Source organism: Papaver somniferum, chromosome 9, assembly GCF_003573695.1.
Source record: "Papaver somniferum cultivar HN1 chromosome 9, ASM357369v1, whole genome shotgun sequence".
Lineage (NCBI taxonomy): Eukaryota > Viridiplantae > Streptophyta > Magnoliopsida > Ranunculales > Papaveraceae > Papaver > Papaver somniferum.
The window spans coordinates 120,223,232-120,242,983 of NC_039366.1; the positions used below are offsets into that span (position 1 = coordinate 120,223,232).

The 19,752-nt window shown below is 36.6% G+C and overlaps 3 protein-coding genes and 1 long non-coding RNA gene across 6 annotated transcripts; 2 read left to right on the top strand and 2 right to left on the bottom strand.

Moving 5' to 3' along the window:
- Positions 1–1,971: 1,971 nt before the first annotated feature.
- On the top strand, positions 1,972–4,658 carry LOC113310612 (protein GRAVITROPIC IN THE LIGHT 1-like). The gene has a single exon (XM_026559331.1). It carries the CDS (start codon positions 3,118–3,120, stop codon positions 4,450–4,452), a length of 1,335 nt encoding a protein of 444 aa, XP_026415116.1. The 5' UTR covers positions 1,972–3,117; the 3' UTR covers positions 4,453–4,658.
- A 134-nt stretch (positions 4,659–4,792) lies between these two features.
- On the bottom strand, positions 4,793–6,017 carry LOC113310613. Its single transcript, XM_026559333.1, has 3 exons — positions 5,617–6,017; positions 5,460–5,523; positions 4,793–5,298 (listed from the first exon to the last, which is right to left on the bottom strand). Exons 1-3 carry the CDS (start codon positions 5,908–5,910, stop codon positions 5,132–5,134), a joined length of 525 nt encoding a protein of 174 aa, XP_026415118.1. The 5' UTR covers positions 5,911–6,017; the 3' UTR covers positions 4,793–5,131.
- Positions 6,018–6,446: 429 nt separating this feature from the next.
- On the bottom strand, positions 6,447–9,382 carry LOC113308636. 3 transcript variants are annotated; one of them, XR_003339952.1, is made up of 4 exons: positions 9,132–9,382; positions 8,239–8,372; positions 7,732–7,832; positions 6,447–7,522 (listed from the first exon to the last, which is right to left on the bottom strand). It is a non-coding gene; the product is annotated as an uncharacterized LOC113308636 (long non-coding RNA). The 3 variants fall into 3 exon arrangements; XR_003339951.1 differs by having other exon boundaries at positions 6,447–7,525; XR_003339950.1 differs by having other exon boundaries at positions 6,447–7,463; positions 9,132–9,376.
- A 5,628-nt stretch (positions 9,383–15,010) lies between these two features.
- LOC113313779 (protein CHAPERONE-LIKE PROTEIN OF POR1, chloroplastic-like) lies at positions 15,011–17,764 on the top strand. The gene is made up of 4 exons (XM_026562565.1): positions 15,011–15,260; positions 15,338–15,450; positions 16,822–17,272; positions 17,391–17,764. Exons 1-4 carry the CDS (start codon positions 15,115–15,117, stop codon positions 17,539–17,541), a joined length of 861 nt encoding a protein of 286 aa, XP_026418350.1. The 5' UTR covers positions 15,011–15,114; the 3' UTR covers positions 17,542–17,764.
- The last annotated feature ends 1,988 nt before the right edge of the window (positions 17,765–19,752 follow it).

The following is a 19,752-nucleotide window of genomic DNA, read 5'->3' on the forward strand; positions in this document are numbered from 1 at the left end:
TCTATCGTCCTAACCTGAATATATACTGCAACATGTGTAAAGATTCTCAATATCAAACAACAGAGCATATCATTCTGCATTGTAGTTTTTCTCGAACTGTTTGGGCTTCAGTCATATATGGCAACTTAGTTTTACCTGATTCTGGTACAACCATAACTATGTATGATTGGATTAGGAAATGGTTATCTGGTAGTTACACTCCAGATCAAATCTGCCATATATTTACAACGACTTGGTGTATCTGGAAAGAGAGATGTTATAAGGTTTTTCAAGAAAAACAGGTTAACTACTCAAGTGTAGCTAGGTATGCCTGTAGATTGGCAAATGAAACCATGAGTTCAATGTCAACACAACATACTCTTAACCAACAACAACATGATAATCCCACGGATGATACGTCTGCTGCTCGAGAAAACATTCCAGAGGATACAATAGTAGTTCATGTAGATGCCTCTTTTGATCTTAATACTCATACTTCTGGCATTGGTATAATCTTAACAAACTCAGAGGGGGCCTACAAAGGATGCAAAACAATCTCAGGTCTAGCAATTGATGAAGAGGAAGCGAAAAGTCTAACAGTTCTGGAAGCTATCAAATGGCTAATAGTGCTGAACTACTCAAAGATGTCTGTGAAAGGAGATGTTAAAAATATTATTTCTTATTTGAATAAAAGTTCTAACCAGATCAGCTGGTCTAGTTCTACTATTTTAGATGATTGCTTATCCTTGTTAAACTCTTTCTCTTTTTACAAGTTTATTCATGTTAGTAGAGAACTTAATGGCTTAGCAGATAAAGCGGCCAAATATAGTAGGAAGAATGTTGTAACAGGTGTATGGGGAAATATATTTCATCTTTTAACTCAGCACTGTTTTTTTCTTAATATATTCTCTTTTCCTAGCAAAAAAAAATATTGAGAAAAGTATTTAAGAGTGTGTCTATAAACTTGAAATACGCAATTTCCATGCTATGGGTTGATTCCAAGCTAGGGACAAATCAGGAGAAAAATGAAAAAAATATGAAGTATAGCAAGTATTTTAGGACAAAAAAAATCCTCTATTTTGACATCTAAACTAGGACGGAGAAAGTATTTTTGTTATCATTATTTATCATTTTCAACGTCAATAATTGACTTTATGTCATCTATAAATCAGAAGTGGTTAATGATAATCCCGTTATGAGATACTTTAAATCTAGAAATAAGACCAATGGACGTAACTTTCTTTTAAGTACCAAAGAAAGAACATCATCCACAAGGATGAAAACAAGAGGAGAAATTGGGTCACCGTGTTTCACTTCTTTTTTAACTTTTAAACATATCAATGTCTTCTCCTTTCAAAAAGAACTAGTAAATCTGGCATTAAAAAACCATTTAATCTAGCTTAGCTTCCCCACAGGTTTTCAAACCTAAAATTTAATTGACGTAATGTGAATGCTGTTCCGAATGGCATTAATAAAAACTTATCAAATATTCACTTGGCACATAATGCCTTTTATTCGGAAAACAATAAATTCAGCTGCGATGAGTGTGATCATTAATCTGCCTTCCATACCCAAGTGTGATCACTTGGCACATGGCAGCATCGTAGATGTTTTATACAAATCTATAGGCTTTACTTTTTTTCTAGTGCGGTTGATGATTTACAGTTGCAGATTCAATTCAATCAATTCTGCAATTCTGGTTTAATGATATGGGAACACGGTCAACAGTCAAACATCGGATTCTATGTCAAACTCCAAACAAAGACAAGACACTATATGTATTTATTAACAAATGATACGTGCGAATCATTACATTAAATTTGTTGGTATTCGATGTTTGATGAAGTGTCAATCTAGTATGCATTTGAGTATTGGATCGTAGAAGCCTCGATACATATATATCCAAAATCCATTACCAGAGCGCTCGCGTGCAGTGCCTACGTCCTCTGTTTTAATTACACCAAAAGAATTCAAAATTTTCGGCTCTATTTACAGAAAAGATTCGAAATAATTAAATTAAATTTTGATTTTCTCCAGTTTCCCTCTTTCTTGAAAATTATTTAATTTTTGTCCTTCTTCATTGGCGAGATTCTCAAAAAAAAATAAATTGATTAACAAAATCTATGAATATCCATTTGAAACGAATATAAACCTGATTTGATCGGTTTTTGTACTGTATCATCTTCATTTTTTTTGTTTTCTTTTCTCTGTATGATTTAGACCCTCTGATTTAATTAAAGAAACAACTTTCTCTGTTCTCACTACAGTGAAAGAAAGGGAGACTCTAAGAGGGTTTTGTCTGTGTTCTTCCAGAGGATTCGAACTAAAATCCAATGTTATTATTATACGTCGAGATCTAGAAGAGAGTGAAGAAGAAGGGGTTTTTGTTTTTGCTTCGTTTTTTCTCTGCTTCCCTCTAAAAAAAATCAAAACTTTGTTTCTTCCTTGGCCGTGAAATAATTACATTGGGTTTTAAAAATCAGTAATTTCAGAAGTTTAGAAGAGAAAAAAGATTTGGTTTTGCAGTTGATGATTTTGTTCCTGGTTTCAAGTTTTAACTTTTAATTTCAAAGTTTCCTCTTTATCTCGTTTTCTGTAAAAATTTTGGGTTATTTTTAAGAGTTCTTTTTTATAATGAAAACCAACAAAATGTAGTAGTATCCAGAGATTCATCATCTTTTGAGCTGGCTTACAAAGTTTTTGAGTAAAATCATTACACCATTTTCTATTTCACTCTGTTCCTCCTCCTCCTCCTCCTCCTCCATCATTTCTCAATCTTTACCATACTCTCATATTCAGAATCTTGAGCTTCCATCATCAGTATCAACAGTATATCCGTTCTGTTCTTTGCTGCTCTGCTCCATCTAGCAAAACGAAACCCTAGTTTACTTTTCCTATACAATCTGGTGGATTTACTCTGTTTTTTAAACAGATTTAGGGGGCAATATAGCGAGATTCCCGGACATCATTAACTTTACACTGCATTTGATTGTTTTTATATGTTCCCATAATGATCTCCACTTTCTATCCACTTCAATTTTGAATTTTTAATTTAAGAAGTAGAAACCCTAAAACAATCTCATTATTGCTAGATTCAAACCCATAATATCCGCTGTGATTTGTTTGTTGCTGCTGTCAATGGATTCTGTAAAGACTTCTTCTTCTTCTTCTAAACCTTCTTCTAATAATATTTCTGACATTGTTTACAGATTTGCTAAAGTTTGTAGGTTAAGATCTGTTGGGGTTTTTCCTAATGAAAACCCTAACCCAAATCATCATCACTACACCAACACCACCACCACCACCAACAGCAGCTGTATCAGCAAGAAGAATGGTTCCACTGAAGTAAATAGTGATAGTACTGAATCTATAGAATGTAGTGACTTAAAAATCCATCCTGTGATTGAAACCCATGAAGATGTTGCTGCTATTGCAATCTTGAAGCTGTTTGATACGATTTCAGCTCTGAAATTAGCTTACATTCAGCTACAAGAAGCTCATATTCCTTATGATACTGATAAGATCCAAGTTGCTGATGATCAAATTGTTTCCGAGTTAAAAACTCTTTCAGATATCAAACGTTCTTTCAAACACATTTCAAAACCGAAGTCCGAACGTTCAGGTCCTATTTCGTATCAAGAGCTTCGAGATCAGGAGTTACGATCAGAGAAAATGAAGTCAGAAGTTTTAAGTAAAGACGCCGAGATTCTTAAGTTGAAGCAAGAAGTTAAGGAGTTAGATATGAAGAATCAAGATTTGGATTTAATGATCAGACAGAGAACATTGGATGGGAAAAAGTCTCTGCCGAAATCATTTGCTCATGCTTTCAAGTCTGCAACGAAATCAGTACATGATTTTGCAAAGCCTTTGATTAGTTTGATGAAAGCCTCCGGTTGGGATCTTGACCTTGCAGTGAATTCTATTCAAGATTCCGTCGAGTACTCGAAACGGTCACACAAGAAGTATGCATTTGAAGCTTATTTGTCTAGGAGAATGTTCCATGGATTCTCTTCCCTGACGCCTCACAGTTTAGATGACATCTTGAGGTTCAAAGATTCATTTGATGCATTGGTGGAACACCCGAATTCCGAATTCGCTAAGTTCTGTAGATCCAAGTATTTATTGGTTTTGCATCCTAGAATGGAGTCGACATTTTTCGGTAATTTAGATCAAAGGGCATTTGTGTTGAGTGGTGGACACCCAAGAACTCCATTATATCAAGCTTTTGTGAAAATGGCCAAGTCTATTTGGGTTCTTCAAGCAATGGCAGCTTCAGATGATTCTAAAGCTGAGATATTCGTGGTGCGAAGAGGGGCCGAATTCTCAGAGGTGTATATGGAAGATGTAGTGGAAGAGGAAGATGATACACTTCAAGCCAATCCAAAGAGTAGATTCAAAGTTGGGATTGTGGTCATGCCAGGTTTCAAGCTTGGGCAAACTGTGATCAAGTCCAGGGTTTATCTCACTAGCTAAAGAACTCAAACGTCAATGAGATTATATGCAATCTTTAGCAAATTGTGAGAGCCTAAAACTGCTGTTGGTCAAAATGTATGGAATCTAATCCTCTGTAATGTAGCTCGGTTAAGGTAAATTGTTTTGCAGATGTGCAAGATTGTGGTGTCGCTGCATCTTGAACTGTAAATAGAAATCTAATCCTAAGTTTAGTTTCCGTTCTTGCTCATCATTTTTATGGTTTTGTGCTACTGTTTGCTTCTTTTATTCTATATCTAACTTCATAGTTTTAATGTACTGAAAATCTTTTGCCTGCTTGTCGGCTTTAAAGCACAATTTAGCTCTTCACCAACACAAAAGCTACCAACATCTCATATTATATAGAAGGTAAGTGGAATGAGTTGGTGCCAAAGTAAGAAAGGCCAACAATCTTTCAGGTATCTGGCTCTGTAGAACCTTAACTGTCTCAATTTGAATTCTGCGAGCCGAAAGAGTTAGCTCTTAAACACCAACGGATTTTAGGACCAAAGAACACCCATCATGTCTCTAGTACTATTGTGAGAGTCAAAACTTGAAATGCATAAACTTTGCCGAAGCGCTGTTACATACCGGTTGAGATTCTTGAGACTCGGCTATACAGCCAACATATCCTGTTCTTCTTCGATAATATGTAAGAACGTGTATACAATCTTATGAGGTTTTATGAGAATAATCTAGTAAAGAAGTTGCCCGGTTTGGATTTTCCAACACAAGCAATGTGAACATATCGGCCAGCGCTGTCAACTTGCCTTGGTTCGCCTTTGGTGTCTTTCTTGCAGACTTTACATGTCTTGTCTACCCAACCTTCTTCGACGTATTCCCCGTCCACTGAAATAACCAAACAAAATTTCAGTAAAAGAGTGAATTAGGATAGTACCAAGTGATACAAACACATACAACCACAACCAAGATGAAATTACTGAAGCCCAAAATTTGGATAAGGCAACTGTGCAATCAAACTTCCAATTTGAACTAAAGCTAAATTTTACCTTCAACATATGATTTGAAGAAGTCCTTGTAGGTACCACCAATTTTCCGACGAAGCGCTCCATACTGCACGAGAACCAAATCAAGGTTTCAATTTGTAAGTACAATACAGTGAAGATAAAAAGAGTAGCATAAACTGTCATCTCCTTTGAAATTTACCTGTTCAGGGTTCATCCTTTTTCCAGACTTAGTTGCATCTCTAGCTTCTTCTATAAGTACAGCATCTTCAGCAGACCTAACTTGAGAGAAATCTAAAGCTTCAGTTACACTACTAAACAAAGACTGTTTTCTCTTTTTTGGTTCTTCTTTCTCATTCTCATCATCCTTCTCTTGTTTAGCCCAAACTTTTCTAAATGTTACAAAGTTGTTTGTAGGATGATTTGTGATGTTTTGTGTACCTCTGAATTGAGGAGGACAATAATTCTGTGAAGAAGATAGGTATAGTGATTTCATTTCGATTGTTTGTATTGATTGATTCTTTGATGAGCACAACAAATACTAGTGCTTATGGTCTAAATCCAAAGTTCAACTCATTTATATAGGGAATCTCCTTACTGTATGAATGAGAGGAGAGACCAACAACTTAAACTTGATTCTCATATCTTAGAAGAATTCTATGGTCCTATTGCTCTGGTTTTGCTTACTTGGATCAATAGCTTATTGGCACGTGTCTGCGGAAGTACAGATGTTTTCTGAAAACAGTTTCAGTGGTAGATAACGAAGGATGTGTTAATTGCCTGACCAATTGAAATACAAGACTTTGGGCTTGTCCCGTTGGAGTTTAAACCACAAAATTATCAACTTGGAACAGAAATTTATGGACACAAATGAATCCTCACCAATTTCTCTCTAAAAGTTGAAATTGTGAGTAGCAGACTCAACCCAGGGCTGGAAAACTATGTCCCTGTTGGTTAGAATTTGGAACACAAGACGTGCTCTATAATATTATGGCCGTAACAAGTATAGTTCAGACTTCAGAGACTAGCAGATTATAGGAAATGCATTACATATACTTCTTCTTTTGTTGATAATTAACACATTACCTATAAAAACAGATTCAGACAGAAAACCTTACACTCGGCTTTTGCCGCTTAGCCTATTCTAAAATTTAGTATCTAAATGTATGTGTACTACAAACCAGTTATTGCTTATACAATGTACAACACGCCAACTTCAAGGGTAGAAACAGGCGGGACTCTAAGCACCACATCTGGTCCCATGCAATTCTTACTCAAGAAGTCGTAACCTACATCAATAGCTGCTCTCTTATAGATAGACGATCCTTGTTTAGCTTTCATGTATGAGTGACCAAGTATGAATGCAGAACCAGCTTGTTGTGCTGCAAAAAATCTTCCAGTTCCTCCCTTGGTTGCACATCAGTTTCAAATCTTTCATATGTTTCAGTTTCAAATCTTTCATCTGTTTCAGGAATAGTAGAGAGTATGACGGATCTTATTGAGATGGGGCAAACTGGTCTTCAGAAACACTCTACTATTTCGAATCCAACAGAAACACTCGTTGGCTCCATAGTCTCCTCCTTTTCGTAAGCCGGTGGGCCTGGAAAGGCTACCGCGCCAATCACAGTCAATCTTCATTCGCTTGTTGAATCAGCAGAGAGTGAGACAACGTCTTGGAAGCTTGGGCTTGCATTGTGATGAGTACGAGTTCAAACCGGATGAAATCAGCCGGCCAACAAGCTCCGTTTCTAATGACTGAATATCTTGGTGAACATCACGATATCCGTAACGAACAATGCACCTGTATGATCGATGGGTTGATGGTCCCACACGACCAACTAGGTATCTCTCAGAACGAGGCACAAAAGGGACAGGTACAGATTTCACACAAACAAAAAAGAGTACTCAGTGGAAAGCAGGAAGACTGGTGACGAAACGCGAGAAGTTTGCAGGGATTCCAGATGTAAGATCAGCGTACACCAGACCAATGCTGGGGACTCGAGCAATTCCTAAGCTAGGACCCAAAGCTAGAAGCCATTCCAAGGAGACCTTAATGAGAAGTGATTCATCCAACATGTTCAAAGATCAGCATAGTTAATAAACACTATCTGCTGAAAACAAAAAGTGAGTCGAATCATAGAAACACTATCTGTTGTCTATTAAGTAAGTAAGAGCACCCAATAGGGCATTTGTAAATCTATGCAAAGTTAATAAACACTTTAAACTGTATGCTATGTGGGAGCTATTTGAGATTTTAATACAAAACACTGATAAAGCATATTCAGTATTTCGAAGAACAACTACTATTGGAAAGTACCTTGAAACGAAATGTTCAACGATCCAAAAAAACCAAGGAATTATCATCCAGTCCCTTTTAGATTGCTGGCTATATTAAAGTGGCGTGATCTACTGCATTCCCTGAACCACGTTTTGACGATTTATAAGAACAACGCCAGAGTTTATGTAATGTATGAAATACAATCAGCATGTGTACGCTCATACGAATTATGAAATACAATCAGCATGTGTACGCTCATACGAATATGTGTAAATGAGATGTTAGAACATGATCAGGAATTAAAACTGTCTTTTACTTTATCTAAGTTCCAGTTCCACAATAAACATAAATCTCTATTAAAAGAGTGGACAGAAACTGATTACTTAATCTCTGCAAAGCACCAAATCATTTCATTGATTCAGCATATCTATGGAAAGGCACAAACAACTATTAACTCCCAACAGACTAACAAATCAAGAGTGCTGCTGCTTAGAATCACTACAATCGACACTAATGGAAGTAAATGAAATGTATAGATGCATATACCTCAACGACAGTCAGACCAAGAGTCCTGGATTAACCTGAAAGGCGAGATGACCAGCATCTATCTACTTGACCAAAACCTCCCTTACTAAGCTTTTTGTCAATTTTTGTAAGCCCTCATACCCACCTGCCAAGATCTGCAGGAAAGAACCCAAAGGGTATAAAGAAACCCATGGTGCAAATGCACACGGCTAATATCTTAGGCATACACAATAACATAAGCCCCTTTTTAAACCTATGTTTAGATGGAGTACATGAACATGGAAAAACATATGCAATGTAGTTTGTTTTCACTTATCATCATTGATTTTCATCTCAAACTACTTGAGTTGTGGTAGAAACTTGCTTCATTTACTAATAACTTGCTAAATCTATCTATCTCTAGGCAATCTACATGGATAACGAATGTACTTGTCTTTCCCTGTTACCATCACTTGTTTCTGTCTCATCCCATCTGCATTTCCGCAAACTACAAGCATTTCAATGTTTTACATGGTAAACCTCTCTCTTGCTTTCTCCTTAACCACTTCTACCAATAAACTTACTAGCAATTTGTACTTAATCGCAAAAGCCTAACAAACTCCAAAATCGCAAATATACTATATAGGATTATACCAACAGAAAAGTATGACTAAATTAAACAGTAATATTCCCTTAGGCATTCATGCAAACAACCAATGTTCACAACCTTAAACCCTTGATCAAAGACTCACCAACAGTACTACTACTTCATCTAAAAAGTGGGGTTAGTAAATAACCATTGGTAGAATTTTTGATAAGATCTTTTCAAACATCTCTCTCCAAATTACTTTCAAAACATTGGAAAATATTCAAAACTTCACATTGAGAATAAACCAAATAAAAACCTAAAATAAAGTTGTGTGGCATTTCCTTACCAATTACCAATTGTTTGTTGGAACCAATTAGGATGTGCTCAGGTAGCAGAAAAATGGGAGAAATCTTCATTATCACTGCAATATTTTCCACAAACAGTTAAAAGGCGATAATTCGATTAGAAAGAGTGAAACCGAGATTTCAATTGCAAATAAATATTAAAACAAAGGTTTCAATCGAAATCCTAAGAACTGACGTGATGTTGAGGTCAGGTTTTCTGCGATTTGGGGACGAAGAAAAAGGAAAAAAGAGGTCGAGAAGCTTATTTTTACCCCTGGTATGTTTCAAATCAACGAAAACGTGGGCAGGAGAAAATCAACGTAGATGGGTAATCCGGTGATTTCACTGGAAACGGGTAATGACACCGATCTGCACCGCAAAGAAATCCAAGGGCCATTAGGGAAGCCCTGCTGGAGATCTGCAGGGATGGGGCCAAAGGTGGGGCCAATCTTTTTTTCTCTCTCACACGATGCAGCCGCGGGATTTCCTCCACGGTACACCAATCATTTTCGTAAAAAGAAAGGTTTGGAGGGAGATTCTCTGATAGCGCCCACCCCACCTGCCCCTAATTTCTCTTTAGAGGAATACTAAAGTTGAGAAGCTACCATTGTTGTACCGTGGGTACTTCCATAATCCATTAGAACCACCTGTTAAGATTGAGGGATCAAAAACCAATTCAAGATTGAGAGGATGTTAGGGTTCTAAACCTTTACACTGGATATAAGCTGCGAAGAACTAAGAAAAAACAAGGATAAAACCCTTTGTCCTGGGGTTAACAGTCTCTGCCTTTGGTAACGAATTGAATAAACTTCTTATAATTGATAACTGATAAGTTACAAGCTTAGGGTCGAGCTATATATAGCTGAATAAACTTGATAAGCAAGCAAACTAACTAAAGAAATCTGTTAAACTAGGAAACTGAATGCTAACTGCGTAAGAAAAACAAATACCAACAAATAAGCTAAGTGTAATAGAGGAAATAGGGGTTGGCACCGCAACATCCCACCCTGCTTAAAACAAGGCTTCTCCTCAAGCCTCTAACTGTGGAAAGCATGCAACAAGATCATAAGCATCTTCCCAAGTTGCATCATCTCTGGAATGACCCTTCAATTTGATCAACCACTCTGTAGCAGCTCTGTTTCCCTTCTTATACATCTGTCTGTCCAAAATTTCTTTTGGCTCCCATTTATCATAATCAATAATGGCAGGCAATGAGGCTTCAACAGCAGAAGTAGTGCCTAACTTCAGTTTTAACTGAAATACATGAAAACTGGATGTATTCTACTAGTGCTAGGCAAGTCCAGTTTACATGCCACAGTTCCAATTCTCTCAAGAACTTTAAATGGACCATAAAAACGGGGTGATAGCTTTGAAAAAGAATGATTAGAAACTGTTATCTGTCTGTAAGGTTGGAGACGTAGATAAACAAAATCACCAACTGAAAATTGTCGTTCAGTTCTATGAGAGTCAGCATATTTCTTCATTCGATCTTGTGCAACAGACAAATGAGACTTTAACAGCTTGATTGTGTGATCTCTGGCACGTAAGTTCAAATCCACATCATGCACAGGGGTTGATCCAGGTAAATAAGCTGAAATTACTGGTGGAGGGCGGCTGTAAAGAGCTTCATATGGAGTCATCTTAATGACAGAGTGATAGCTGGTGTTATACCACCACTCGGCCCAAGCTAACCACTTAAACCAATCTTTTGGTTTCATTCCTGCAAAGCATCGAAGATAACACTCCAGTGTACGATTTGTCACTTCTGTTTGGCCATCACTTTGTGGATGATAAGCTGAAGTCTTGCATAGTTGTGTGCCCTGCATTGTAAAATAAGTTTCCCAGAAATTACTCATGAATATAGGGTCTCTATCACTTGTGATGGTCTTTGGCATTCCATGTAGACCCACTACCTCGCGCACAAATACATCAGCTATAGTGCTTGCAGAATATGGATGAGATACTGCAACAAAGTGCGCATATTTGGTGAGACGATCAACAACTACCAAGATGGAAGTCTTACCATGAGAAAGTGGAAAGCCGTCTATGAAATCCATAGAGATGTCAATCCAAACATCAGAACGAATCGAAAGAGGAATTAAAAGGCCAGGAGGAGCCACAACTTCTGTTTTATTTTGTTGACAAGTCTCACAATGTAAAATAAATTCCTTAATTGAATGCTTCATGCCAGACCAGTGAAAATTGTGCTGCAGTCGCTTGAAAGTTCTCAAATAACCAGAGTGACCACCCAATGGAGTAGAATGAAAATCATGGAGAAGTTTTTTACACCATTCTGAAGAAGAAACAACCACAATTCTTCCTTTATAACGCAACACACCATTTAAGTAAGAATGATGACATTTACTATTAGGGTTGAGTTGCAACTGATCAATTAATGCCCGTAAAGTTGGATCATTATGACATTCCGCAATAATGTCATCTACGCCAGAGAAAATGGGTGCAGTTATTGCCAATAATTGTGGATTAACAAGTCGAGACAAAGCATCTGCAACTTTGTTTGTTGAGCCACTGCGATAAATGATTTCATAATCATATCCCAATAATTTTGAAACCCACTTTTGTTGTTCAATGGAAGAAAGGCATTGCTCCAAAAAGTATTTCAAACTTCTATGATCTGTATAAATCTTGAAATGTCGACCAAGCAAATAGAGTCTCCACTTATTTACTGCAGAGACAATAGCAAGCATTTCTTTGTCATAAACAGATAAGTTGAGATTCTTACCAGATAAGGGCTTACTGTAAAAAGCTACAGGTCGTACAGATTGCATTAATACAACACCAATACCACCACCAGAAGCATCACATTCTAGATAGAATTCTTTTGAAAAATCAGGTAGTATAAGAACAGGCGTAGTAATTAAAGCATGTTGTAGTGATTTGAAAGCAGCAGTTGCTTCTTCTGTCCATTTAAATGCATCCTTCTTAAGAAGTTGAGTTAAAGGAGCACTAATTTTCCCAAAATCCTTCACAAATTTTCTATAATAGTCAGCCAAGCCTAGAAAACCTCTAAGTTCTTTGACTGTGAAAGGAATCTTCCAAGAAAGAATGCATACTATCTTTTCTGGTTCGACGGAAACACCATTAAACGAAATTACATGGCCTAGGTAACCAACAGACTTTTGTGCAAAAGTACATTTGGATTCCTTACAAATAATTTGTGTTGTCTTGAGATTTCAAACATCATCTCTAGATGTTGAATGTGAGTATCATAATCCTTACTATATATCAGAATATCATCGAAGAAAACCAACACAAACTTGCGTAAGTAAGGCCTGAATATTTCATTCATTAAGCTCTAAAAAGTTGCTGGTGCATTGGAAAATCCAAAGGGCATGACCAAAAATTCATAATGGCCATCACGCGTACGGAAAGTTGTCTTTAGAACATCGGCTTCATGAACACGAATCTTGTAATAACATGATCGTAAGTCCAGCTTGGTAAAGAAATATGCACCATACAATTCATCCAATAATTCGTCTACGACTGGGATTTGATAACGATCTTTGATGGTTATCTTATTAAGAGCCCGGTAGTCTACACACATGCGCCACGAACCGTCTTTCTTTCGAACCATAAGAATAGGTGAAGAAAAAGGACTAGAACTAGGCCTTATGAAACCAGCTTGTTGCAGTTAAGCTACTATTTTCTCAATTTCATCTTTCTGAAAGTGTGGATATCTGTATGGACGTACATTCACAGGTCCAGTTTCTGGTAGTAAAGAAATTTTATGATCTTGAACACGTTCTGGAGGCAGTGATGTTGGAGTAAAAAAAATATCACTGAAATTTGATAGCAATTGTTGAATTTCAGGCGACAATGATTGTTTGGCGGCAGAAGTATTTAATGCAACTAGTTTTAACAGAAATCCATAATTCCCAGTAGATAATAAACGTTGCATGGGAGATACGTCCATAATCATTATAGATGATGATTGATTTCCAGTTAATGTTATGATAGTGTCTTGAATGCTGAATTGCATTGTCAATTTTCCGAAATCCCAAGTAATATCTCCCAATGTTCGCAGCCATTGGATTCCCAAAACCGCATCAAACCACTAATATCTAGCAAATGGAAATAAATATGAAAAACTGTACCTTGCAAGTTGATAGGGATAGTGCAAATACCCTTAGTTTCAAGATGACCACTATTACCCACTGTTACACGTAAAGCATCAGTAGTAGAAGAAACCACAAAGCCATATTGCTTAGCTATGCTAGGATACAAAAAGTTATGCGTAGATCCTGAATCCAAAAGAATTGTGAGGGATCTAGCTTTTGCATATCCAGTAATTCGCATTGTATTATGAAATGTAGAGCCTAAAAGTGAGTTCAAAGAAATAGTTGGGGATGATTCCGGAGGAGGAGGATCCTCATGAATTTGTTGGTCATCTGTGATATCCTCAACTTCAATAACATCGTTAACATAAGTAGGATGCATCTCCAAAAGCAAATAGTTTGGCTTATTAGGGCAAACATGACCAGATTTAAAAGGAGCATCACAATTGAAACAAATACCTTTCTCACGTTTTTCTTTCATCTCTTCCCATGTAAGCTTCTTATAACCTGGAGGAAGTGTCAGCTTCTTGATTGGAGTGGTAGAGGTGGATGCGTCACCTCGAAGTGGAGGCGGACGATAAGGTTGGCGTGTATTAATCTTATTAACTGTTGCGTAAGCTTCCTCTTGATGAATTGCCTTAGTAAAGGCTTCATTCAAAGTTTGTGGTGCAAGCAATTTAACCACACTACCAATATGAGGTTTGAGAGAACGAATAAAACAGCTGATCAAGTAATCATCTGGAAAATCAACAAAATTCAATAACCTCTCAAAAACAGGTATGTGCTCCCTTATTGTACCTACTTGATTAATTGTACTAATAGCCAGACGAGCATCAACAAACTTTTCAGGTGAAAAATATGCACGAAGATGAGCACAAAACTCCAACCATGTCACAATGGTGACTTTAGTTTGCTTCCAACGATACCACACATTGGCATCACCCTTCAGACTAGAAGCAACAATAGTGATTTTAAGAGCATCATCAGCTTGGTGGACACTGAAATACTTATCAGCAGTAAAGATCCATCCATCCATCAGGATCATCTCCATCAAAGGTAGGAAATTTAAGATTGATGGCAGTTGGTCTTGCAGCCGGTGGAGGTGGGGTGGAGGAGGAGGTGGAGGAGTATCATTGCCACCACCATTGGTATTGGCTAGCTGAGGCAGATATTCAGCAAAAACAGCACGAAGCGAAGCGGTTACTTGAGTGTTGATAGATGTTGTAGCTTGTGTGAGAGCTTTAGTCATGCTAGCGGTTATTGCATCTGCTAAAGCTTTGTTGGTTGTTGTTGCTTCCTGTTGACGAACAACTCTTTCTTCTTCTCGTTGTTGTTTTTTGTCAACAGCTTTGGTCTTGTTCCTCTCGTCTTCCTCAAGTTTTTGTTTAGCTAACCCTGTAACTAGGTTATCAAGATTTTTAGACAGCTCAGTAATGCCATCGTTCACGGATTTCATATTATCTGTATAGTCGTGACCCATTGTAGTGTAGAAGAAAAAAATTTGGGTGAAAATTTAGGTATGATCTAAACCTGCTCTGATCCAGGTGTTAGGATTCTAAACCTTTACACTGGATATAAGATGCGAAGAACTAAGAAAAAACAAGGATAAAACTCTTTGTCCCGGGGTTAGCAGTCTCTGCCTTTGGTAACGAATTGAATAAACTTCTTATAATTGATAACCGATAAATACAAGCTTAGGATCGAGCTATGTATAGCTGAATAAACTTGATAAGCAAGCAAACTAACTAAAAAAACCTGTTAAACTAGAAAACTGAATGCTAACTGCGTAAGGAAAACAAATACCAACAAATAAGCCAAGTGTAATAGAGGAAATAGGGGTTGGCACCGGGGGATTAAAACCCTAAACCTAACCTTCATCGTTACGATTTATGAGATAAACCTTCGAAAAATGTCCGTTTCAGGATTGAGTTGTAATTCTTCAAGATGCTTTCTTCGCTCTACTACACTCTCAAGAGGATTACGAAATCCTTGTGATAGAATTTCACTCCTTAGTAGTAATTTCATCAAGAATATAGAGCCTCTTCGTATCCACAGGTGTAGTTCTACTACCACATCCACTTTTACTTTTGAATTCTTTCTTTTACTAATAGTGGAATTCTTCATTCTTACAGTGGGAATTACTGGATTTCTCATCCATGGAAACCAAAGGTTAAGCAGACTTACAAAATAAAGAGTGGCATGGATACTTCATTTGGTGGTGATATGGCTGACATCTCTCAATCTGGTAAGTGAAAAATTTACAAAATTATGTATGTGGATATCTAGTGATTATTCCCACTGTAAGAATGATTTGTTTTGCATAATTTTGAGTAATTTTAATGGTCTTGCTTGTGATAAACATATTCGCTTTGCTTATTTTATTTGAAAGAATGTGATGGAGGATTGGTGAGTTAGTTTCTGGTTCTAGGCTCTTAATGACTAAATAGCAGCCTGATTGATTGCTAGAATTGTAATGTTCGATATATGACAAGATATTTGACTGGCTACTGGTTTCTTTTTGCTGTTCGAATTTATGTTTAAAGTTGAAGCTAGTTAGTTAGGAACTATTAGGAAATACATGTATACATGTTTAAGTGGGATAAGGGTTTGTAGTGCCGTAATCACATTCGGCCTAGACTGTCATTCTCACTTTTGATGTTTAATATTTTCGTTTTTGGTTATCCATATCTTAATTTAAGTTGCACATGATCATACACCTTTCCAGCACTACTGTTAGAGCTTCATTTTAATTGGTAAGGTGTTCGCTTTACTGATCATATTCCTCGGGTGACTTGCTTCCGTGTTTAGGTATATTTGTACACCTTTCCAACACTAATTTTACAGCAACTCAATTAGATTTTGGTTCCGTCGTCAAGGGGGTGGTTTAAAATTTGTGATGTCCCATTGCTTGAAAATGGAAGTGATTTTTGGTATGTTATCAGTGGAGTAGGCATGTGCCTTGTAACCAATATTGCTATGGTCCATTGCCTGGCTATATGGATGATCCAATCGTCCAGAGTTCAGAAACCTTGGTGCCGTCCTTGTAGGAAGCAACAATTTAAGTCCTATCAATGAGCTTAGCCTCGTTTAGTCAAAGACAGCTAAATGCTGGATCACCCCTGTCAAGCCTGAGAAAATGCTGTTCCAGTAATCAAGTTAGAAGCTAGGACAAGGCGTAATCATTTCAAGTTAATCCAATTAGTTGTGAGTTTATTAGTCTGTTTGTTTCACTGAGGCGATGTGATGTCCTATGTCGCGTCTGTTTAATACTCACCTTGTAACAATGGCAGTAGAGATGAGGAGGCGACTTGAATGGCATCAATCTTCAATCTTATAAGATTTTGTAGTTTTGAGTTACTCGAGTTGTTTTCCCTCTAATTATGTACTATTGAGGTCTGCTGTCGTCCAATTTTATGTTACTTAACTAACTCGTCGATAATATCATGCTGCACTCGTACCTTTTTAGTGTCATCCATTCTCATATGATTTTTCTATGTGTTTTTAATTATGGATCGTTTATGACTCGAGCATTGTTGAAAACTTCATAATCCTGTCCCATATCTGCTCTGGTATGTATATTTATCTCGTTAGTCGATTGAATTATGACTTTTTATAGGTGGAAATATCTTCCCGAGAATTAACATTAAGGACCCATACAAAAGGCTTGGCATCAGTAAGGAGGCTTCTGAAGATGAAATTCAGGCTGCAAGAACTTATCTGATAAATAAATATGCAGAAAACAAACCAAGTGTTGATGCGATAGAGTCGGCCCATAACAAGATAATTATGCAGAAGTTTCATGAAAGGAGAAGACCGAAACTGAATATCAAGAAAAAAGTCAGAGATGTTACACAATCACGCGTTGTGCAGGCTGTTACCAGTAGGTTTCAAACTCCTTCCACCAACTACATAATAAAGACAGCTTCCCTGTTTGTGATACTCGGTGTTCTTACTGTTCTATATCCGACGGAAGAAGGACCTACTTTACAAGTAGCAATTTCCTTGTTGGCAACGATATACTTCATATATGACCGACTAAAGAGCCGAATGCGAGCTTTCTTATACGGGTACTTATTAACTCTTGCTGTAATTTGGAGAGTAACTTTTCACTGTAAATTCTGCATTTTGTTATTGCTTTGTTACCTTTGTGGAGAATGATATTGGTTGTTGTTTTTTTTTGTTCAGAGCTGGGGCATTTGCTGTTTCATGGCTGCTGGGGACCTTTTTAATAGTATCTGTGATTCCTCCAGTCCTTCGTGGCCCAAGGAGTTTGGAAATGACTACATCTCTTCTATCGTATGTGCTTCTATGGGTTTCTTCTGCTTACCTGATATAATAACTTTTATAACGCCTGTCGGCAACCTGAAATTTTGAAGTTGGTGAAACGAAAACGGGTTATTTTTTATTTTTTACAAGCAAGTGCAGAGTTGGCTTTCTGAAATGGGAAAGAGGGGGAGAATATTAGGGAAAGTAATCATGGTTATTAGAAGTTTAATGGCAGTGTTAAATGTATATTAAGAATACCAAAAACAGTTTTTTTATCTTTTAAGCATTCCATACTTTGTAGGTGTCTTCCAGATAACTTGGTGACTATAGAATTGCCGTCAACAAATCCATTTGAAGATTGAGCTTTGCAACACAATTTTAATAACGCGCGCGTTACAGCCCCAGGCTGTCAACATCGATGTAAGAAAGGCCTAACAAAACAAATGATACAAAAAAAACCCAAAAAATCCGAACTGTCTGAAATACCCCTTATTTTTCCAGCCTAAAACTAACAGAACAAGTTTCCCTACTCATTTCATCGATTCCATCGTTATCTTCTTCTAGTTTTCTTTCCTAGTCTCTGAAACATAAGAAGAAATCAGATCCATCTTCATCAGTAGCGAAAATCATCCTCCGATTGTCGATTTTCCCTTATTCTCTTCTTCAATGCTTACTTACTTCAACCAATGAAACCAATTCTGACCTAAATCGTCTCAATTTTCTGACCTAAATCTTCTTAAACAACTAAATGGTGAAGAAGCAAACTCAACATGAAAAAAAGAGAGATGAAAAGTTAAAGAAAATAGTGAAAAAAACTCCAAAAGGTAAGAATTGTACGATGTTAATTTTTTTGGTCTTTTTTTGATGAAATAAACATGAGCGTAGCCATTAATTAGGTTGATGCTTCATTCTTTTTTTTTTTTAAATTGAATGTGAAACAAAGATTATTAGGTTTAATCTTTCTTGATTTTTTGGGTTTTCTGTTCGGTTTAGGTTTAATCTGGTAAACTGATCAGTGTCACTCCATTAATTAGGATTAGGTTTCATTTTTTTCAACTGAATGTGAAACCATTCAATTTTAAAAAATTCTGTTGGTATGTTTTATTTCTTGTTTTTCTGATGAAACCACATTTGGTTTCATCATTTTCACTTGTGGTTTATATATGCTTAACCATTTTTTGTTGGTGTGTTATATTGTCTTCAATTTTTTGATGAAACCATATTTGGTTTCACCATCTGCACTTATGGTTACATTTTCTGTTGCGTGTGTTTTCTGTTGGGTGTCTTTACTTGATGTAACCAGATTTGGTTTCATCATTTTCACTTGTGGTTTATATATGCTTAACCATTTTCTGTTGGTGTGTTATATTGTCTTTAATTTTTTGATGAAACCATATTTGGTTTCACCATCTGCACTTATGGTTACATATTTCTGTTGCGTGTGTTTTTCTGTTGGGTGTGTTTACTTGATGTTTGCTTGATGTAGCCAGATTTGGTTTTACCATTTTCAATTATGGTTTCATCATTTTTTAGTTATGGTTTCATCATTTTGTTGGTGCTTATGGTTTACTTTTGGTTTCACAACAGGGAGAAAAAGAGAAATATAGCAATATAGATACTTGTTGCATCATTTGTGCGCGGAAACATTAAAGGCTTTGATACAAAAGAAGGGACAACATATGCAGGCTATTTTTTCATCTCCATTTTGGCGCTTTTTCGAACCTTTCTATGAAAATCTATTGAAAGAAGATGAGTTAAATAAAAAGACGAAAGCTGTCAAGATGATCAACAAGAAAAGGTGCAGAATGTGAAACCAAAGTTGGCCTGTAAGATCCTCCTTGACAAAAGAGAATAATACTCGCATGTTATGCCTAAAATACAGTTCTTTTGGCAGATTCAATTTTTGTTGAAGTTTAAACTACTTGTAAAATGGTTATCGACCGATTGTAAAGTTGACAAATTACAGTTTCTGTAAAAAAAGATTTAATTGATTTCTGTTAGTAGTCCCCTACATCTTATGTCTACAAAATATGATGTCTAATTTTGTTGGGAACATTGGTTGTCACTGAAAAAACCGGGACAAATTTTCACTAATTCACTATGTTGTAACACTTGATAAGCATGTAAGCAGATCTTCAAAATTCATAAATGGTATATCATATATCTGCGGCACCAAGAAAACACCACTTAGTAATTTTAATTTAGCAAACAATAGACAACATTATCTTTTATGTTGTCAAGATGCGAAAGAAAAATAACAGTAAAGAATGATGAAACCAAA